Source organism: Asterias amurensis, chromosome 18 (genome assembly GCF_032118995.1).
Source record: "Asterias amurensis chromosome 18, ASM3211899v1".
Classification (NCBI taxonomy): Eukaryota; Metazoa; Echinodermata; class Asteroidea; order Forcipulatida; family Asteriidae; genus Asterias; species Asterias amurensis.
Window position 1 is genome coordinate 707,055 of NC_092665.1, and position 20,155 is coordinate 727,209.

Genomic DNA, 20,155 nt, shown 5'->3' on the forward strand with positions numbered 1-20,155 from the left:
AAAGGTGAAGGCAATTAAAGGTAAAGTGTACCTTCCGTTGATGAAACCGTTCGATTATCTACATAAATGTGGATGTATACAATGTGTGAACATTTCATTTCAAAAGGTGGTGACGTTTATGGTACACTATCGCTGAAAATCTGGAGCGAAACGGGGCATGTATGTCCACACAGGAAGAATTACAGTATTATGTAATCCCAATAGGAGTTAAACAATCTGAGAATTGTTACAGTCGTAATGCTTCTCAGATTAAGTGACTGATGTGCACGCTAAAAGAATCAACTGTTGTTATTATCATTTACATGTACACTATCAAAAGCTGCTCAAACCAACAGTTTTTATTGCCATTCATTTTTAAAGTGACTATCTCCCTTTAAAACTACTAGTTGTATAATAAAATTGAGAAAAGTGCAACAATTTAACGGCTCTTACGCTTCTTAAACAGAGATTTGCTTCTTGATGATGCTACAAGCCTCCTAAGACTACCTCATGTTATAAAAGCTTTAGGGTAGACCTGATCCCCGATGGATTTACTGATTGTTAAAGTTTCCCTTACCTGAAGGAGCAGTAGCAGCGGGGCTTTTGGAGGGTGTGGTGACCTTCCCAGCTGGGGAGAGAGTACTCTGAACTGTTGTCTTCTTCTTGGCAGGAGTTTTGGCTTTGTTTTGCGTCTTGGTTGCCAGGTCTGCGAATCAAAGAAACAAAATAGGAAAGGTAAACTACAACAGAGCAATGTCAAAATTCTGTATCTTGTGTGACCCGACTTCATGCCCGATACTTCACGGAGACAACACAGGTAATTGCAAGCCTTTACGGCGCTGGATCAATGCCTTTACAATTTCCTCATGTTTTTGTAGGGTGCCCTTTACCAAGGAGTAGATGCCTTGGTGCACCTGCCCTTTCAAAAAAGTACAGGCCTATACCATTGCTCTAAATGAAAACAAACCTGTGAAAGTTTAAGCTCAATAAATGATAAAAAAAAGATAATAGTGAAAAGGTTTTCATTATTGTCTGACATCAGATTTTAACCTTAAATAACCAACACTGTTTTACATAATATAGATATATAGGTAAAACTCAATTTTAGAGGCACTACACTTATATGCCTACATGTAGTACATTAATTGTCAACAAATAGACAAGTATTCTTAGTTGGTGTATCCCAAAAAACATTGGATAAAATAACAAATAAAGTAAGTTTTTATGCAAATAATTGGGACATACCAAGTGAGAATACTGGTCTTTGACAATTACCATTTACCAATGTGTTCAGTGCCTTTAGTGATACAAAGCGAAAAGAACAAATCACTCGTAACCGCACCTTGAGTTTCAAGATGCTAAGTTTAAACCTACGGGGATCTTTGACTCGAGTTGATATATTTGTATTTTATCTCAGACCAGCTTGAAGTGAGCATGATTGCACCAGTGTCAGATTCGTCAGCCCGACACATCAGACCTGTCTGTCGTAAGGAATCTACCTTGATCTTGAAGGGAGTTATTCAACATGGAAGTGACATGTGATACAAGAAGCTTCCTTCAGATGATACCAGCTTCTAATCTCGTTAGCACTTTAGTCAAGTCGGGAGGTACTCTTCAACCCTTCTACTTTTAATCCCTAAAGACCGCTCTAATTCAGTTAGCCCCATGCGTAGGGGGAGGGGGAGTGTATATCGCTTAACTTTATACAGAGGACCCTTTTCTACCTGACGCTCGAACCTGACGCTCAAACCTGACGCTTTGGATATTTGGAAAGACAAGATTTAGGAATTCACACATCCGTAAGGACTCGCTGAGCTGATGCACACCTTTCGTCGACATCTGAGAAGTATTTTCTTCTCTTCGTCGTTTCTTTCTGACAAGATGTCTGACGACAACATGTGCGTTGATCCAAGGAGGAGGGAATCGAGGCTTTGCTGTAAAGCTCTCTGAAGTTTGATCATACTCAATGTCATTGCCGGGTTGTTGGAGCATTCTTAAACGTCAGTCAGCTTTACAGTACAACGCTAAACCCCTCCCCCCCCCCTTTTTGATTCTTCTTCTAAGTATCATCCCCGTTAAATCTTGTCCAAGTCGGTCAGTTAACCACTGAGATTCTTGAGACTGAAGCAGCTACGGTTGACTTGGTTCCCGGCGTAAAAAAAAAGGGGTTAAGGTTGGAATATTTGACACACTTTGCAGCTTAATTTACTCCGACACAAAAGGCAAAGACAAGAGCTTGGTGGCACTGTAACAAGACAAACAAGAAATGTACTGTACGCTTAATGCAGCACGACTACATGTAGGCTTCACACACGACTTGTGCGTTCACTTATGTGCACTGATCGGCTTGGGAAACGGCAGGCACTTTTTTTCTGCATGTCTTTACGTGTACATAAAAAAAATCTGCACTACAACAAAATATATATATTTTTGTGGCTTGACGAAGATAATAAGAGGGGGGTGATTCTTGAATCCACAACATGAAAGTAGATCATGAGACATCATTTAGCAACATTTACCGGCACCCTCGAAATCCACTCTAGATAGTGAGATCCACTTTAATGTAATATGGCACACCTTGGAGCATTAGGACCAATGAAGAGTCAATGAGAGTCACTTACAGCACTGCACTGATTCGCTTTATTTGATTGATTGATTGATTGATTGGTGGAATGATTGACGTGTATGTACATGTATGTTAAATATCATCACAGCCCAACCCCAGTACTTTACACAGTTCATATATTTTGTCTGGTTTACAAGATTCCTGTCCATTAAAGCACACTCTATTAAAATTGAGATCCACGCAAGCGGCAACACATACACATTTTAAAGGGTAGGTTAGCCCACATACAATGTACACACATTGCCGTGAAGTGCAGCTTCTCCAATTGGAAAACAAGTTCAGGGTTCTACCCACAGTGGTCTGAGCCGGAAAAGCCGCCCGGCACTCCGGATTCCCCAACCACCACCCGGATTCCCCAACCACCACTGGAGGAATTTCCTCTGTTTCCGACCACCACTGACCACACATTTTCAAAATCTTTAAATTACACCTGCAATTTCCTTTCAAAGGTTTTCAAGTTTCAACAAAATGTAAAATTGGATATTTATGTATTATGGTATCCAACAGTCCGAAGCCAATCATTTTGAACACTCCTCTGATTTGAGTCTATTTATATGATCACCGTGTAGGCCTAACTGATCTATCTCGCAATGGTTTCCAGGGAAACATTTCCCCACCACTAAAGAACTATTGGCCAGAACCCTGCAAGTTGTGTGCACAAGTCCATTTGAAATTGAAAATTGGATTTTGTCAGGGTCATGGCCTAAGGAATATTTTTGATTTTAATAAAAGGAGATGGTATTCCGAGATAGCATCAAAAGGAAAAGGGCAAATACGGGATAAGAAATACAAATAAACCAACATGAGTCCATAGCAGTCACTACATGAACAATGAACAGGCAAAATGAGTAAAATAATATTAATAGTGGCTTCCAAATTTTCACAGGTTTGTTGTTTTATGTTGGGATACACCAAGTGAGGACTCTGCCATCGATTTCACAAAACTCTTCCTAACTTAAGACTAATCTTAGGACTTAAGACGTGTCCCAACCCTGCACTGTAGCATGCAGACCTTTAGATTACATGTAATCCTAAGTTAGGACGAGTATTGTCCTAATTCGAGATAAGACGAGTCCTAACTCTTTGTGAAATCGACCCCAGGTCTTTGACAATTACTAAAGGTGTGCAGTGCCTTTAACATGTTTGAAGGACTACCTTTGTTATTGTAAACTGAATCTCGCAACCAATTCTCTCTTCCCTCTCGCTCCACAGGAGCTACACCAGGGTCCAATTTCATAGGCTGCTAAGCACAAAAATTTGCTTAGCATGAAATGTTTGCCTTGATAAAAACAGGATTTCCCAACCAAATTTCTACGTGATTTTCAAGATAACCATAAAACAGCTGAAAACAAGTAACTAGGCAATGCAACAAAATGGAAATTCGGTTGGTAATCCTGTTTTTACCAAGGAAGAAATTTCTTGCTAAGCAAATTTTCGAGCTTAGCAGCTACATGAAATTGGGCCCTGGGGGTGTCTTGACTGCCCCATGTGGATTCTACCACAGGTTGCTTTCACATGGTACAATGTGCTTTAAAACAAACAGCTCCACATCTCAATTCAAACAAATAAAAATCGACCGTCTTTTGTTTTTAATGTGGGTTATAGCAGACAGCGCTTTCAGGACACAGTATAAAAAATAAACAAAAAGTAGGTATTTTCACATTTTGTTTTCTTTTGTTTGTGTGCTACATCTAAAATGTAGATTATGAATCCGTCACAAGGGAAATGCTTGAAAAAGGAACCTCTTCAATCAGTTAATTTTATTCAACCTGTTCAAGAACCATTTTATTGCATACACTAACAGAGTATAGCAGGCCAGTTCCACATAGTCCTCATAAACAAAATTACGAGAAATCGCCTAACACAAGGCTTATATTCGTGTAATAGTGCCGTCACTGATTAGCATTAAAATCTTTGTTCACAACAGACAACAGATACTGGAAGAGAAATCAAACGAAGGCAGTATGCGCGTTATTTCGAGGAGTCTAGAAACATCTCGGTGTTCAACCACATCTGATTTGGAGTTGGACTGCCATTATGCCAAGTTTCCGACCACTGTGCATACCTACAGCTCTTTCCGCTTCAAAATTCCATCATCGCGACCACTCGTTGGATTTTTTTAGTCCCGAGCTGTCAGCTAGTAACAATCTAAAAACAGATCTACTTCAGACCTTAGTTTGTCTTCCGGCAAGATTTCCCTGTCAGAATATCAACAAGCTAAATGATTAGAAGAACCTGTTAATGTTCAACAGCACGCAAAGTACACCCCTGGTTTTGGGCCGACGCTCCTACCTGAATGCAAATCAGGCAATTAGCACCACAGCCGTGTAGGACCACATCGGTTTAAACAAACGCGAGTCCACGCTTTTTTACAACTACAAGAGCAAACAGCTCCGCCCTGGGGGCCAAAACCAATTGAAAAAGTTTAACCAAGGCCGGGACTGGGGAACAATCACGGACAGGATGAAAAGAGAAAGAAAAAAAAAAAGACAACATCATCGGCCAGGGGGATTATAAGTGAGACGAGCCTTGACAAGTTCGAGTGCAGAGCAAAGAGGACACGGGATACAGTGTCGACTGATGTTCTCACATCAACTCTTGAGGAGGCGGTTTGTCTTGTGATCGGCAATCGCCTGGCCATAACACTTAATGTTTCTCCCCCAGCGGGGTCGTAGGGCAAGGGGTCCGAGAATGGAGTGAGATGCAGTGTAATTTCCGGCCTCGTTAGCCTAGGGGGGACGTTGGGAAGTTAGAGCTCCCTCGGGGGATGAAGATGCAGGTACTCTGTATCCATAGATCATTTGTTTGCACTAGTAACATCTCTCAGCATTCTAGGTACATGTACATGTAGGCAGGGAGGGGGAAAAGCTCTGTTGATATTAACACATTGCACTGCTCAGAACTGATTTATTTTTCTTCCCTTTTTTTTTTTTTTTGGAGAGAGGGAGAGAGTATCTATCAACTTGATGTTTGTTTCCTGCGGTGCACTTTGACAACAAAGAGGCATGAGGACTTTGATGTTGTCTCTACATGTACATGTATGGGATGCCTACCCAAGCCAGCTTTTTGATACAGTTTCTCCATAGGAGTAGGCAAGACTAATGTATGGAGATTGCCACTGACTTATTGCTATACAGTATAACACTTCACCAAATGGCAAATAATTCCTACACTAAACACTATCAAGCATTAAGGGGAAACAAATTATCATTACCTATTTATTAATGTGTTGGTTTGTTGTATAGGCTACACGTAGCCTTCAAAAAAAAACTCTGCAAGGGTCGAAACGGCAGTCCACTAACAATTATTTGCTTTTATACATTGTACCATCGGTCCTGTTGGTTATTTAAGTAGTTTGAAACGGCTAACTCAGTAAATAATGTCTCATGTTTACCTGCAATCAATTCCTTGACCAATTTCTTTTCCTCGTCTTCCATCACGTCAAACCCTTCAAGATCGTCGGGCTCCTCTATCTTCTTCGTCGACGGCCGTGCCCGCTGTAGCGCCTCAAACATACACTTGACGTGGTGGTACTGTTTCATGTCTCCTCCATCCTCAGAAAACGGATTGGCAACCAGCTTAGCGATGCGGGGGTCCTTCTTAGCGATGCCCTGTTTGCATTTCTTACACTTAGATGTCCCCAAACGAGCATAGTCGATGGCGTAGCGGTTCTCGGCCATGGTGTGCTTTAGTGATTTTCAAACTGATGAAGTTTCAATCTGTTAGGAACAACAAATTTGGTGGAGTTGAATTATTACAAAATTACTAACTAGTTCTTATAAATGTGCATTCACAATAACGTCCCAATGCGCTTTACATTAGTGCCCTGATCATTGGGCCAATAACAATCATTTAATCTTTCTCAGCTCCCGAGAGAGCTGCCGTATATAATACCAACCCCTACCTTCGCAGGTACCCATTTAACAAAAAAGCAACGATTCTAAACTTTTTCAATATGGGAAAAATTTACATTTGTAATACATTTTTGCATGTTCTAAAAGTATGATCAATTGTAAAGTTCATTTTAAAATACGCTTTGGCTCTAGGAAAATCGATATAATATTTATACAGTGATTTATCTATCGACATCTCGGTAGTGGAATTAGGGTAATTTTAATAGCGGCTGGAGGTCACAGGGTGTCAGGTACATTGAAATTCAACTTTATTGAAATCTAGCCCAAACACAAGGTTAAGAAGCAACACAAGAAGTATTTTATTTCCCTACAGGAAACATTGGGTGTCTATTTATAAAAGCGTCCAGTAAATCTCACACATGTGTATGCACCTTTCCCCCATCTCCCGTCACCTCCAAGGGCCCAATTTCATAGAGCTGCTTAAGCACAGAAAGTAGCTAAGCACAACAAAATTATGCTTACCAGAAACAGGTTACCAGCCAAACTGCACATTTACATATTGTGTATGGTTTCCTGCTCATTTACGCTCAGCATAAAGTTGTTAAAGCAATATTTTCTGTTCTAATATGAAATTGGGCCCTGGTGGATAAATTTGTGTCTCCGATTTCATATCTCAAGCGAGAATTGCTCCCTAATTATGCCACACCGAGCCGATCCAGATGTCGCTTAGAGAGAGAAAAAAAAGCAGTCAACTGTTGTTGGTCTTTGTGTTCGATAGTCCAACGTGCAATATCACAAGTGTTAGAATTTAATAAGCGTGCAATTTGCCGGTCGACGCCAATCGAGCTCGGGTTGTTGTTGGAATCCCTTCTGGGCCGTCGGATCCAATCCGCTCCTTCTGTCAGCGAGTTCGAGTTTAATCCAGGTAAATTGAGCATCCCAACGCCAGCTTTGTAGCCTACCCTCCTCCGGGCCCGAAAAAAAACAAATCTTAATGAATGAGGCTGGGATTCTCTGCCACGCAAATTTGTGTAGGGCTAATAAAATTGACAAAAGGAACCGCCTTCGGACTGAGCAAATAGTGTGACCCCCAATCTTGAAACGAAACTGACTCTTGGGCGAACACTTCATTGTGATAGCGAAGGTGGATCAGCATTTACTTGAACATGTGTCGGACCCGTCGTTGTTTTCCTTAGAACTAGAGCAAATTTATACTTGTATGTAACTCAACGTGTAATAGAAACTGATAAAAGGTTACAATAATGGTGTCAAAAAGTTTGGATAGGTTGAGTCAAATAATAAAAAAAGGTATTAACAATAACACATAAAATGTACACTGTACATGCTGTATGGTGCTTGCCCAGGGGGCGCTGTCTGTGTCACTTGAACATCGCTTAAAATATGGATTAAAAATGTACTACTTTGTTTTTCATTTACGTGATGGGGTTGTAGTTGATGGTTTGTAGGTGTTGTTTTGGTGTTGTTGTTTTGTTATTACCTACTATTTTTATTTTTGTTAAAATATTTTGTTGGGGTGTGGATGTTCCTCAAAGAAAACATACAGTACAGACATCAAAAAGGCAATAAAAGTTCATTAATGTTTTAAAAGTACAATTACAGAAAATAAAAAAAGGAAATGTAAATGTAGTCAGTTTTCACGGAGTCTGTCCAGTGTAATTGTCTACATGTTTTTCATATTGTTGTGTTCAGGATAAACGAAACCTTGGAATAACAAGTAACAGTATCTTGTCCACCCAATATTACATGTTGATAATGACTGTCAAAACAACAATTAAACAGTGATAATGGCCGACATGAACAGACGTTTAGTGCGTGAAATTACAATTTGAACAAAGTTATTATACACTCCATGGTTATAGTGACACCATATAATTACTTGATAATATTGGACTGCTGTAAAGAGCTGTCACATGCGATGTTAAAGGGCATCGTATACTATTGGTTATTACTCAAAACAATTGTTAGCATAAAATTTTACTTGGTTTTGAGCAACGGAGAGCTGCTGTCAGTATTTGAAACATTGTGAGAAACAGTTCCCACTGAACGTTCTAGCTTTTGAGCAAGGGACAAATATGTGCACTGTTTTTTCTTTTATTATTTTCTTGAAGCTTTGATGACCAATTGGCACAAAATGTTCTGATTTCTCATTGATGCATTTGTTGAGAAGTGAGAATCCTGGTCTAAGACAAGTACCAAAGTACTGAATACCCAGCTTTTAAAAGTAAAGTGGTATCGTCACATAAAAACATCAAAATGCGTAATCCTAAAAAATGAAAATGCCACACTCACACAAATTTTAAAAACTGAATTCCATTGCTATCGATCTCATGTGCCCTCCTTTTTCAGTTGTTCCATTTCTTTTTTTCTCTTCATTTTTTCGCCCCATTCCAGCCCCTCCTGATAAAGCCGAAATTGAATTTAAAAGCAGAAATTGCGACGCCATATCTTCAAGTCAAAACAGTATCCAAACTATTAAATTATAGATGATTCAGTTACAGAGATCACAAAAAAAATCTGACTTGTCCCTCCAGGTATTTTGATATTTTACAGGATGTCAAAAAAAGTGTTGGCAGCTGTAGGAAAATTTGAAATTAGCCATCAGTTATCGAGCAAGTGTCAGTCATTCACTGACACATAACATCTCGCATCTGCTTGCTTGTCTGGTGAATAAGTAGCAGTTTCTTTTCTGAGTTGTTCTGTGACCTGTCTTAAAGGTACTGGACAAGTCTGGTAATGTCACGGCCTAGTATTCTCACTTGGTGTAACCCAGTAAAAATCAAATAGCAAATCTGTGAAAAATTTGGCTCAAGTGGCCGACAAAGTTGCCAGATAATAATGAAAGAAAAAAAACTTCTCGCTGACAATTTGTGTGCATAATAAAAGGCTTCAGTGAGAAATAACCTTTCTCAAAATTTACATTACTTCAGAGGTAGCCATTTCTCAAAATGTTTAATACTAGTGTATCAACAGCTCTCCATTGCTCGTTACCAAGTAAGTTTTTATGCTAACAATTATTTTGAGTCTAGTGTGTGCCTTTAAATTTCCCCATTGTCATTTCCAAATATTCTTCTCTGGTTATCTCTACAAACCGCTGCAGGGGTTATCCTGACTGAGTTGTCAGCCACACTGCCGCAGTGCTTTTTATAGTAACAGCGGCAGGTGAAGCCCTGGTGTCGCAAGGTGAACACTCGTGGGTGTTCACCTGTGCCTGGGTTGCCCCTCGAGTGAACCTCTGAGCATGTTCTAGGCTTGTTCATTTGAAATTTCCAGGTGGGCACCTGTTTTGTTTGGATACTTCGCCTCCCCCTTTTTTAATTTTTGGAAAGACTTTGCTAATAAAGTGTTTCCGATACGCTTGTATTAAACTGTATACAACATTGGTTGTAAATTTGACATTGAAGTGATCAGTGGTACAGTCCAGTTCAGCTCAGTTCGGTTTGTTTAGCTTGTTTCTACTCAATCAGTTGGCTTACAAAGTGATCAACATTAAGGTACTTTAAATAAATGTTAGAGATTAAGTCAGTGTTGGGTGTCTCCTATTTGAGCAAGCTTTAATATAACTGGGTTAAAGGAAGTACTCTACATTACTAGGCATTCTTTGTGTAGTGCCCCACCGAAATTTAGCACTTGCACAGTAAGCGAGGTGATCGTAAGCACGAAATTTGGGGGTAAGCAGAGCCATGAAACTGGGCCCAGGTCAAACGTTGCATGTACACACATTACCAGATTCTATGAGTTTTGCACGTGCCTGTATTAGGCCTACAACACGTCTGGCTATGTATACATACAAATAGATTGTATTATTTGTATTCATGGCATGAAGTTCGGTTAAAATAGGTAATGGTTTCCTACTTCAGTATTATCAATCAGAGCCGACAAATTACAATTAAAGCAAGCTTCTAGATTCAAAGCTTGGCAGTTACAAGTCCCTGTCTACCCCTTCATGTTAGGGGAATAATATCAATCTGTATTTAAAACTACTTTACCGTATTAACGGCATGTTTGTCTTATCAAGCCGAGATTCAAAGTGTAGCTCATCAGTTTAAATGAGTAAAAAGTAAAAACACATCGGAGCGATTGGTACAGCAGTTGATAGTAGTTGATGGCAACCCCCAACACGAATTGCGGACATTTCAAACGAAAACACAAAATCTTGGTGAATTGACCCAAATTTTTACTTTACACAATTAATCTACAAGCACCAATTCAATCCAAACAAAACGCACCAGGTCTTCAATTTTGATAATTTCTGTTTGTATATAAACTACACAGGGGTTAAATCGGGCACTTTTCATATAATTGCTGTCTCAGTACATTTACTGGAAACTTAAAAGGGAGGTTTGAAGAAAAAAAATCCCAATGCCAAATTTAGAAAGTCTAAAATGTAAACAAAATATAAGAATTTTTAAGTGTAATTTGTGTCCAAAACCAGAATCCATACTACATGATGACAAAATACAGTCTGTGAAAGTCGACAAAGACACAAGAAAATTTTGAAAAAAATCTGTTATGTTTTCCCTGTTTTCAAACTAATGAGATCAAGCTAGATTTTAACTGTTAGTGTTGTTTAGTTTAGTATGCTAAATAAAGCCTTAATTTATTAAAGATTTGGGGTAACAACACATGTAATGATAATCTTTAAATGAGTTGAGGTGGTTCTTCATTGAACTACTACACTGGTTTCAACTCAAAGGTTTTGCATCAAATAGTTGTGATTTTACACTATTTGTGACTAATTTTTAATAGTCGAGACTTTGACACATGTCGCACTAGTCGCCCAGTCTTATCAATAATATAAGCTTACATGATACAGTTGATACTCACAGTGTATACTTTCAATGTACAGAGTAACCATAGAGTAAGGGTGTAAAACACCATGGAGGTAGAAACACCTAATGAACACACCACTCAGCAGGCTGCAACTTCACAATAATTACATACTGGATTTTGCAGCCTCTTTTATATTTAGCAGGTTTATTAATTACTGCTGCATTATTTACGAGTAATTTTCACTCTGTTTTGAGCAACAACCTTAAGACATGCTTTAACTTGCTCTCTAAAACATAACGTCAGACCTAAATTTGCTGACTGTAAACATTTATGAGTCAGTTCCACCATACACTGCGTAGACAAGCTGGAACAAGTACACCCCCTTGCCCTTTGTTATTGTTGTGCACAGTCCACTCAATGCTTTGTGACTCATGCAATGTGTGTGCCTTTTCTTCAAAGAACGTGTAGTTCATGCCACCTTTAACTCCCACCTCCTTTCATTTTCACACAGGGAGTTCATTTTTATAGAAATTTCATAATAAAACAGCACAAGAATGTAGTCGCAAATATCTTACATATCTTAAAAATGAGGCAAAGTATCAAAAAATGACGAATCACCAAGTACATGATTAAATCATATCTCCACATGTTTGCCAGAATCGGAAATGTGCACCGTGGCACTGTTCAGCCGCGGAGAGACAGTCTCAAAACACATTTTACCTAATGTTAAGGACACATTGGGGGTTAATATAATACATTCCAGCCCCTTTAACCTCTTCCTGTCATGTACTTTACATACAACTATTTCCAAAGTATTTCAGTTTCGACAAAATAAGGTTTTTGTGAGAACCTACCTTCCGACATTTCTTTATTTTGACCTCGGCAAAAAGCAGACGACTTTCACTGGTACTTGACTACCACGTTTCGCAGGCACTCGATAACTTGTTGGTCACCAGCGCTATATGTTCGTATGGTACCCCGTATCTCTCTAACTGCTAGCCGCATGAGTAACTGACCGTACACATACTACTTAATGTTGTTGGCTTGACTTCGTAGCCAATGAGCGGCCAATGTCTAGTACGGCTTCGGTAAGCGGCTCTGGCTGGTTGCTATGGAGGGAAATGTTAGTGTAGCTATCTACCTCTATGCTTTGATTGATGTTGCAGTTCCGAGAAGCCATCAGAATTGTCAATTAATGGAGGGTGTTTTGTGCTTTGTTTTGTTTATGTGGTTAAGTTTTCGAGATGGACCTTATTAGTCTGAACAGGATTTTCAAATGAAGGATCTCGTTCCCCCCCCCCCCGGATAAATTAAAGGAAATAAGGCAGCCGGTAATCACCTTCAAATTAATTGCAATAAAATGTTGGAAGCTTACAGCAGCATATTACAAAGAGTTATGTGATGTAAAACATATAACGGTTTTATTCCTCACCCCGGGTTTGGATGAGAACATTATCGCGGGGAGGGGGGGGGGGGGAATCGGGGGTTATTGTGCGAGTGTGCATCATACATCAACCTCCCTATTGCTACACCCCACTATAAAATGAAACCCAAATGAGCACAATGCTAAGCACTCAACTATACACGAGACGGTCTCACAGCTTTTTACAGAAAATCGGAAATTATGACTCTTGAACGTTTACGTCTCTTCATTGGAAGTCCCAAGGCCGAGTGAGTTATTATCGGTCCAAATATAAACACCTCGTGACATACACCAGTGTAATTTTCTACGTACGAGCATGAAAAACACCTCTCGGCAAAACCATTTATTTCACGGCCTGTGTCATCCAAAACGCCTAAAGTTGGAAGACACATTTATCCCTTTTCTTGGGCTCTCAAATCTGTCTATAATCGAATATTTGGAGGGCCTGCACAATTTGAGGGCATACCAATAGTAATGAGGTAGACGATTGGTTTTCTAGTTGGGACCCCAAGAAGTAAGCATACTTATCCATTCAATAGAGTCGGATGTTTCTCCATCCACCAACTGAGCCTGTAGGATACAGTGGCTTGTTAACCATTATAAATACAGTGACTGATTTAGCAGCAATCATGCGAGAGAGCGAAAGAACATGAAAAGTTAATGAACACTCTTCCGAAACTTCCCATTTTAGGACATAAATCGAAGACGATGGAGGACGTTCGGGAAAGATCACTCTTCGAACATCCCCTCCTGTTGAACTGTAAGGGGTGACTTTGTCAGAGAGTGAAGTATAATAAGGGGTGACTTTGTAAGGGGGTGACTTTGGAGTAAAGACGTTTTTTAAGAAACAGGTAACTTCTTGCTCAAAATGTTAAAATGCTTCAGGGGAGCTAGGGCCCGGCAGCAGCCAGCAGGCAGCAGGCAGCCCTGAGGAGCGAGAGTCCTGCCCGGTGGTTATGATCATTGCAGTTAGAAGAGTTGGTTTCCATCTGGGCACGTGTAAGTAGAGTGGCGTATAATATTATTTATACCAGAGCTGTGTAATTTTATTGAGAGAAAGCTGAAACAGAGGGACCATAATTTTCTTGTTTTTAAGGGGAACGGCTGCACGCCATTGTCGGTTCAAAATGCAGCACAACCAAACTGGCAGACGAGTCTGGCACTTTGTCGGCCATGCGTTTTGTTAAAGACACAAATGTCTTCCAATCGCAAGTTGTCGAAACTCTCTCAAATATACGACTCTGGCGTAACCAGGGATTTTAATTGGGGAGGGCAAGCGGGCACACAAAGACGTAATTTTTTTTAGCTGCACCAGAAAGACCCCGGGAGCTACCCCCCCCCCCCGAACGACATTGCAATGATTTTGGTAAAAGAGCAGGCCAATTTCATTATGACGTAATTTTGGCGGAAAGAGCCAATTTTGACGGAAAGGAAAAAAAAATATTGCTATGTCGTTTGGGGAGAAAAAAATTCGCCCGGGAAGGGGGGGGGGGGGGGTGGGGGTTGCTACCATACAATGCCCCCGTTTACGCCACTGTGTATGAGATTATAAGATGAGTTGGGCATGCATGGAACTTGGGATGGGGTCACAAAATTTCGAGACTTGGATGCAACTTTTTACCCAAGACGAAAACATCCAAGTGGTATTACAAAACGTGTCATCGACCTGCTATGGAGCAGGCAGGCATTTAAGATTGATCTCGTAATGAGTTTATCCAGTGAATCATTACTAATCGCGCTCATTGGAAAATGAGATGTCTAATTAATCTTAGCACTGTGAGCAAAATCTGGGTGCAGACGATACGAACCCACATCTGAATTGGTGACTACGGCTAGAGCTACGGCTGTTGCTAAGGGTGTTGCTAAGGATGTCATATACCCTCAACGCACGATGACTTGGACATCTAGCCGTAGCCGTAGTTTTTTTGCCACCAATTTGGACACGGTCTCTAGTAACGTCATACTTTTTTTGAAAGAGGTAATTGCTCAGCACAAAAAAAAAAAAAAAAAACTACAGCTGAAGCCTTCTATCAGGCATCTGAAACACATAGGTTTGAGTAACAAGGGTTTTCTCTTTTATTGTTTTCTTGCAATTTGGATGACCAATTGAGCCAACATGTTCACAGTTTTTATGCATATAATTATTGGGATACACCAAATGGGAATACTGGTCTTTGACAATTACCAATAGTATCAAGTGCCAGGTAAAGATTACAAAACCAAATGCGATGTCGTTATATCAGTCACTGAAATCCTATTTATGTTTGCTTGGCAGAACAATTTTAAGTAGTATGTTCTGCTTCAGCACCCGATGTAGGGCTCAGACCGAGTTACGTCAATGCAGAAATGATGACTGTATAGCAAACGCGGATGTTAGGCAGTGGACACTATTGGACAGTAATTACTCAAAATAATTATTAGCATAAAACCTTACTTGGTAACGAGTATTTGGGGAGAGTTTGGTAGTTTAAAACATTGTGAGAAACGGCTCCCTCTGAAGTAATGTAGTTTTCGAGACAGAAGTAATTTTCCACGAATTTGATTTCGAGACCTCAGATTTAGAATTTGCGGTCTCGAAATCAAATTTTCACAGGTTTGTTACTTTATGCATAATTATATTGAGATACACGAAGAATAGTCCTTGACAATTTTACCAATAGTGTCCAGTGTCTTTGAACAAACACAGTTTGGAAACAAGAAGTGAGACTAATAGAAGACTTGTCAGTTTTGAATGATTTATTTTCTTCTCATTTTATTGTCGCCATTCTGTGCTATACTTTTACACTCACATCCTCCGAGTCTAAAATGCAGATAGCCTGCTATGCGCAAGCCCATTAATACCCTCTCCATTGCTGTATACTCACACTAAACCATTTATAATTCGTAATATTATAAGAATAATGTATTAAATTAATATATTATATCTTTAAAAAAAGTAATAGTTTATATCGCTAAGCTCGTAATGACCTTATGAGTTTATTCTCTAACAACTGTTTCATTGTTTCTTTCGTGGTCCTTGAAGTTTTTACAAATAATGTTGGAAACATAACTCTGCTTTTTAAAGGGCATCTTGTTTCCATAGGAAAAAAAGTACATGAAAACTCAACCTAATTTGCGTTACTTTCTTCCTAAACAAAATGGCGGCCATTGACGTATATTTTGGTCCAACTTTACTCTTCGGGCAATGAACAGAAGTCCTGTAACGCTATATTACTCTTGTTATTTCACCATAACATAAACTATAATTATTTTAAAGTTCTTAATTATAGTAAGACTGTAAAGTTTCAATCATAATTTCGGTGTCGAATACCCCGACTTGAAAACCAAGCTGATTTAATGGAGTCAACTGTTATCGCAAAGTATCGATTAGCATAAACCGTCTTCATTTTGTTTTTCAAGGAACGTACTAATTGATTTAATGCAAAGTTGAGAGCAATGTATCGATTAGTACTAACCGTTTTCAAGTCACTCTGGATTGGCCACCTTAATAATCGAATACTGGCCTTATGTTTTTGTATGGGTACGGGGTGTAACAATAAAAATAGTGGAAAACAACTTTCTAATCGATGTAAGTCATTTCTATAAATATTTAGAACAAAATTAAGTAAAGAGATCAAAGGAGTTGTAAAACACACACAAAAATCGTTAGTGGTACATTAAGTTGACCCGGAGGGAGTCACAATGAGAGGTGCCGAATAATGGCAGACTTTGTAACGCTAGGTGGCAGCAGACTTACAAGGTAAATTTGCACTGTTTACATTCTGAGCATGCGCGCAATTCTGAGAACGATGGCCCCATGGTAAGTCTGCTGCTACCCCAAAAGTCTCCCATTGACACAACTTCCGGTGCATGCGATTGTAAGCACGGACAACAACGAACATGCTAAGCATGAATATCACGAAAATGATATACAAATAGGGAAACTATAAGTTGATTGCGTACACAGGTTTTGAATTGCTAAACACAGTTTTTAAGCTAAAAAACCTGACACACGGACTTGGCGTCTCATTGGTTTGTAAACATGTGTTCTCCCATTGTAAGCACTGCGTTTCTTTATAAGTTTAGTGTACAAACTTTGCAAGTGTTTTGAGAAAACTTCCATCAATCACCAAACAAAGGTGTCAATCGTTTGTAATCAGCATGCCCCCTTTTCTTCACCATTCCTGCCCAACACATTACATTGGTCAATGTGAGTCGGTCAAGTAATTTGTGGTAATCCTTCTACGACCAACCACACACGCTAGACTCCTTTAAGATCACAGACTTTATACACTAGAACCTGTAACGAGATGTTTGTACAATTATTTCTTGGCTTGGGGTTTGATTGGTGAGAACCCTCAATAAACGTCTTCACAATGACTAGTAATGTCAATTGAATTTCATGCAGCTTATTCTAAAAATTGTTACTTCTAAGCCTACGGTGCATTTGAAGGGTCATTTGGCAAACAGACAACGGTGCTCAAGACTCCGTGTGTGGATGACTCTACGACCCCTTAAAATAAATGTGCAGAATCAGTAAACCAACATAAATTAACCGATGACGTCACCGATGACGTGTGATCAGAAGTCAGAAATGCTTTGCTGAAAGTGATGGGTGGAATATCGCTTTATTATGTGCAATATCCGATGGATGTAGAGGAGCCAAAATTGGTTCCATTTAAGGGGAAATGCAGAGTGAGATGACGGCATTCAAACTTTTAAGAAACTCGCTGATGTCCGTCCATTTAGGGAATCTCAAAGGACCCCGGCTATTTTTGTTCAGACTTAAGATTTACCCGGGGTCATTGTACCACTGTGTTTTCACTATGGAATCAGACCCTACTAAATTATCACATTTCCTTCCTTTAAAATGGGGTTTCCGATCTAAATATATACAGCAACTTTACAAACAAAATCGGCGTCAAAAAAAGTCCACTGTTGTCAAAAAGTCCGGTGCCATCTGATTTGATCCGCTCCGATCTGGTTTGAACTGGATCCAGTTATGTACGATGGCCGATAGGAGACATGATCATCTAGCAGTCAACCAGTCCTCTGCCCTTCCAGAAGTCAGCCATACACCTTGCATTCTTCGCTCTCCTCTTGACTTCTGAGATGGGGTCCATGTCATTGCTGTTGCTGAATGGTCGCTTTTTCATGCCACCCTGTCTGAGGAGGTATCTTGGGACCAGGTCCTCTCTCAAGAAATGAAGGAACCCTCCGTTTTCCTGCAAGTACACAGAGAAAGGTAGAAGATGTTCAATGTAAGCAGAATAAGAATGAAAAATAACTGGTATAATAACGTTTTGTGTTTGTGTCTCAAAACGCTTACCATCATCATGTTCGAAACTGGTTTTCTGCGATTTTCAACTAAGATACCGTTAAAGTAACACCTAGCGCAGAAATTCTGTGCTTACACGTGAGCGGTGAACGGTGAAAGTAAGTGCATAATTCGGCGGTAAGAAGAGCCATGACATTGGGCCCTGTTGGTACACGGATGACGCATTCAGACAGACAGAGTATGTTGCCATTGATCAATTTACACTCTTCACTCATCTTCTGTTCACGCGATCCGTGATTTACGGTAGATACCCCCAGAACTACAAAGCTGACTCCGTTTTCTCACCGTACAGCCGGAATTAAATTAAGCCAAGAAAATCCTTTACATGGTTCCGGGGCATGTAAATGTGTCTCTCTTTTAATTTTGTTAATATGAACGCAAATGAGCCGTTGGGGTATCATTGTTTGACACATTTTTTTAGTGATGATCACTTCACATGTTTTTTAACGCGGTAAAAATACACCAGTAGAATTGTCTTAATTTTCTATCCGTGGGCGACACTGCCACTTAAAATCAAGGTCTTGGCTCACTGACGATTTGTTTGCTCTGTTGGCGTCCAGCCGACTCATGCCCTCAGGTATGAGAGTTTCTTGATTTTGCTAACGCTAAAACCCACAGAAACTCTTGATTTGTTTATGGGGTTGACTGTTTGGCGCGAGACAGGGGGTTGTGGTGCTGGGGTAATCCAGTTGGACACGGTCGTGTGCACAGCCCAGAACCGTGTTAGGAATATTTGAAATGGTGCGTCTATGTTTATACAGACGCTAACGCTATATGAACATCGACAGCCCTGCCACTAACCCTGGAGCAGGTTATGTCTTCTTGACTGACAATGACTCTTACCCTTCACCGAATCCAACCCCCCCCCCTCCCCACGGAAACTTCACCCTATAATTTTTTTTTTTTGTCAAATAGAGAAGTTAAGATATAAAGCTCACACATTCCCATTCTGGATCCAATTTAGCGAGAGCAATATCTATAGGGCAGTGCACCCCCGGGATAAAACCATTCTCTGATTTCGCGGTTGCCTGAGCGTAAGCCGTTGTGAAACGTGCCTCGTTTTCCGCGCCAAATTTCGTCAGGCTGCTTCAAACTCTTGGCGCCAACTAAAGAGTTAAGATCATGGTTGACACTCCTACGTCAGCTGTTACCAACTGTTTTGTTTTGTCTGAGCCACGTGGTAGGTCAGCTCGTGTCCGAAACTCGATACCCAATACACGGTTTTGTTAAGATGGCAGTCTGTGAGCATCAACATGACCCAATGTGAACTGTTTCAAATTCGTGCAATATTTTGTTTGACGGGTACAGAAGTCGCATTAGATTAGTAACTCACACTGTACTGTGATTAAATTACATCAGAGTGTGGTTGTATCTAACATATTCCCTCTGGTTATATTCAGACGTTTTTGTAATGATCAGATTTCTTTAAATAACACGTTTTGTTTGGCTTCAGGGACTCTATGTAAAATCAGTAAAACCCACATACATAAACGGTGCACGGGGAAACTAGAACGCCATTGTATTAATGCTATGACCAGCATTTCTAGTTCGTGCAAATAGCAACCGCACAGTTTCATATTGTGGAAAGGTATTACAATAAACTATGCCCTCAAGCAACACACTTTGAAGAAAAGAAAGTGTGAGTCTTGGTTTATGCCCAATTTTATTCTTATTTGGTGTTTAGAAAGGCATAAACACAAAAGCCGAAAGTTTTTAAGCAAATGCTAGAATAAAATTACGCCTAAACCTATATATGAGATTCAATGAATCCTTTTGGGTTAAGGTGTAATTATATTCTTACTTGGTGTCCAAGAAGGCATATAAACAGTAAAAAGTGCAAGAAACATTCGTGCCAAGTGCAAGAAAAACAACTGACGCATTGGCCGCTTTGCGAGGACGGGTAAACTGAACTTTCGCCCCGTCGAGATTCGGGGCTTTTCCCGAGTTTATTCTCCGAGAATAGACACGTTTCTTTCCTTTTGACTCTCATGTCACACGGGGGCAAGACGACGTTCTTCCCCGGGAAGCTTACGTGGTCGAGCCCTCTAGCGATACCGAAATAACTGTGACTTTGTCGGGGCGCGTTTTGTTGAACTGTAAGAACACGCACGTGGGACATCGCATTAGATGTAGATTAGTAACGCTACATGATAATACCTTCATGT

The 20,155-nt window shown here is 40.0% G+C and overlaps 2 protein-coding genes across 4 annotated transcripts in view; both read right to left on the bottom strand.

The window, feature by feature from the left end:
• Positions 1–12,145, bottom strand: part of LOC139950374 (DNA ligase 3-like) — a 30,317-nt gene extending 18,172 nt beyond the window's left edge. The window contains exons 1-3 of one of the 3 annotated variants that reach the window (XM_071948995.1): positions 12,105–12,145; positions 6,000–6,324; positions 557–685 (exon numbers count right to left, since the gene is read on the bottom strand). In XM_071948995.1, the coding sequence (XP_071805096.1) occupies positions 557–685; positions 6,000–6,285 (415 nt within the window). In that variant the 5' untranslated portion in view covers positions 6,286–6,324; positions 12,105–12,145. Of the gene's footprint in view, positions 1–556; positions 686–5,999; positions 6,325–11,304; positions 11,492–11,555; positions 11,577–12,104 lie in introns of those variants that run through there. The other 2 variants (XM_071948997.1, XM_071948996.1) reach the window with 2 other exon arrangements.
• Positions 12,146–15,408: 3,263 nt separating this feature from the next.
• The window catches only part of LOC139951049 (uncharacterized), a 32,545-nt gene continuing 27,798 nt past the window's right edge, over positions 15,409–20,155 (bottom strand). Inside the window, exon 2 of the mRNA XM_071949867.1 lies at positions 15,409–17,877. Within this exon, the coding sequence (XP_071805968.1) occupies positions 17,686–17,877 (192 nt within the window). The 3' untranslated portion in view covers positions 15,409–17,685. The remainder of the gene's footprint in view (positions 17,878–20,155) is intronic.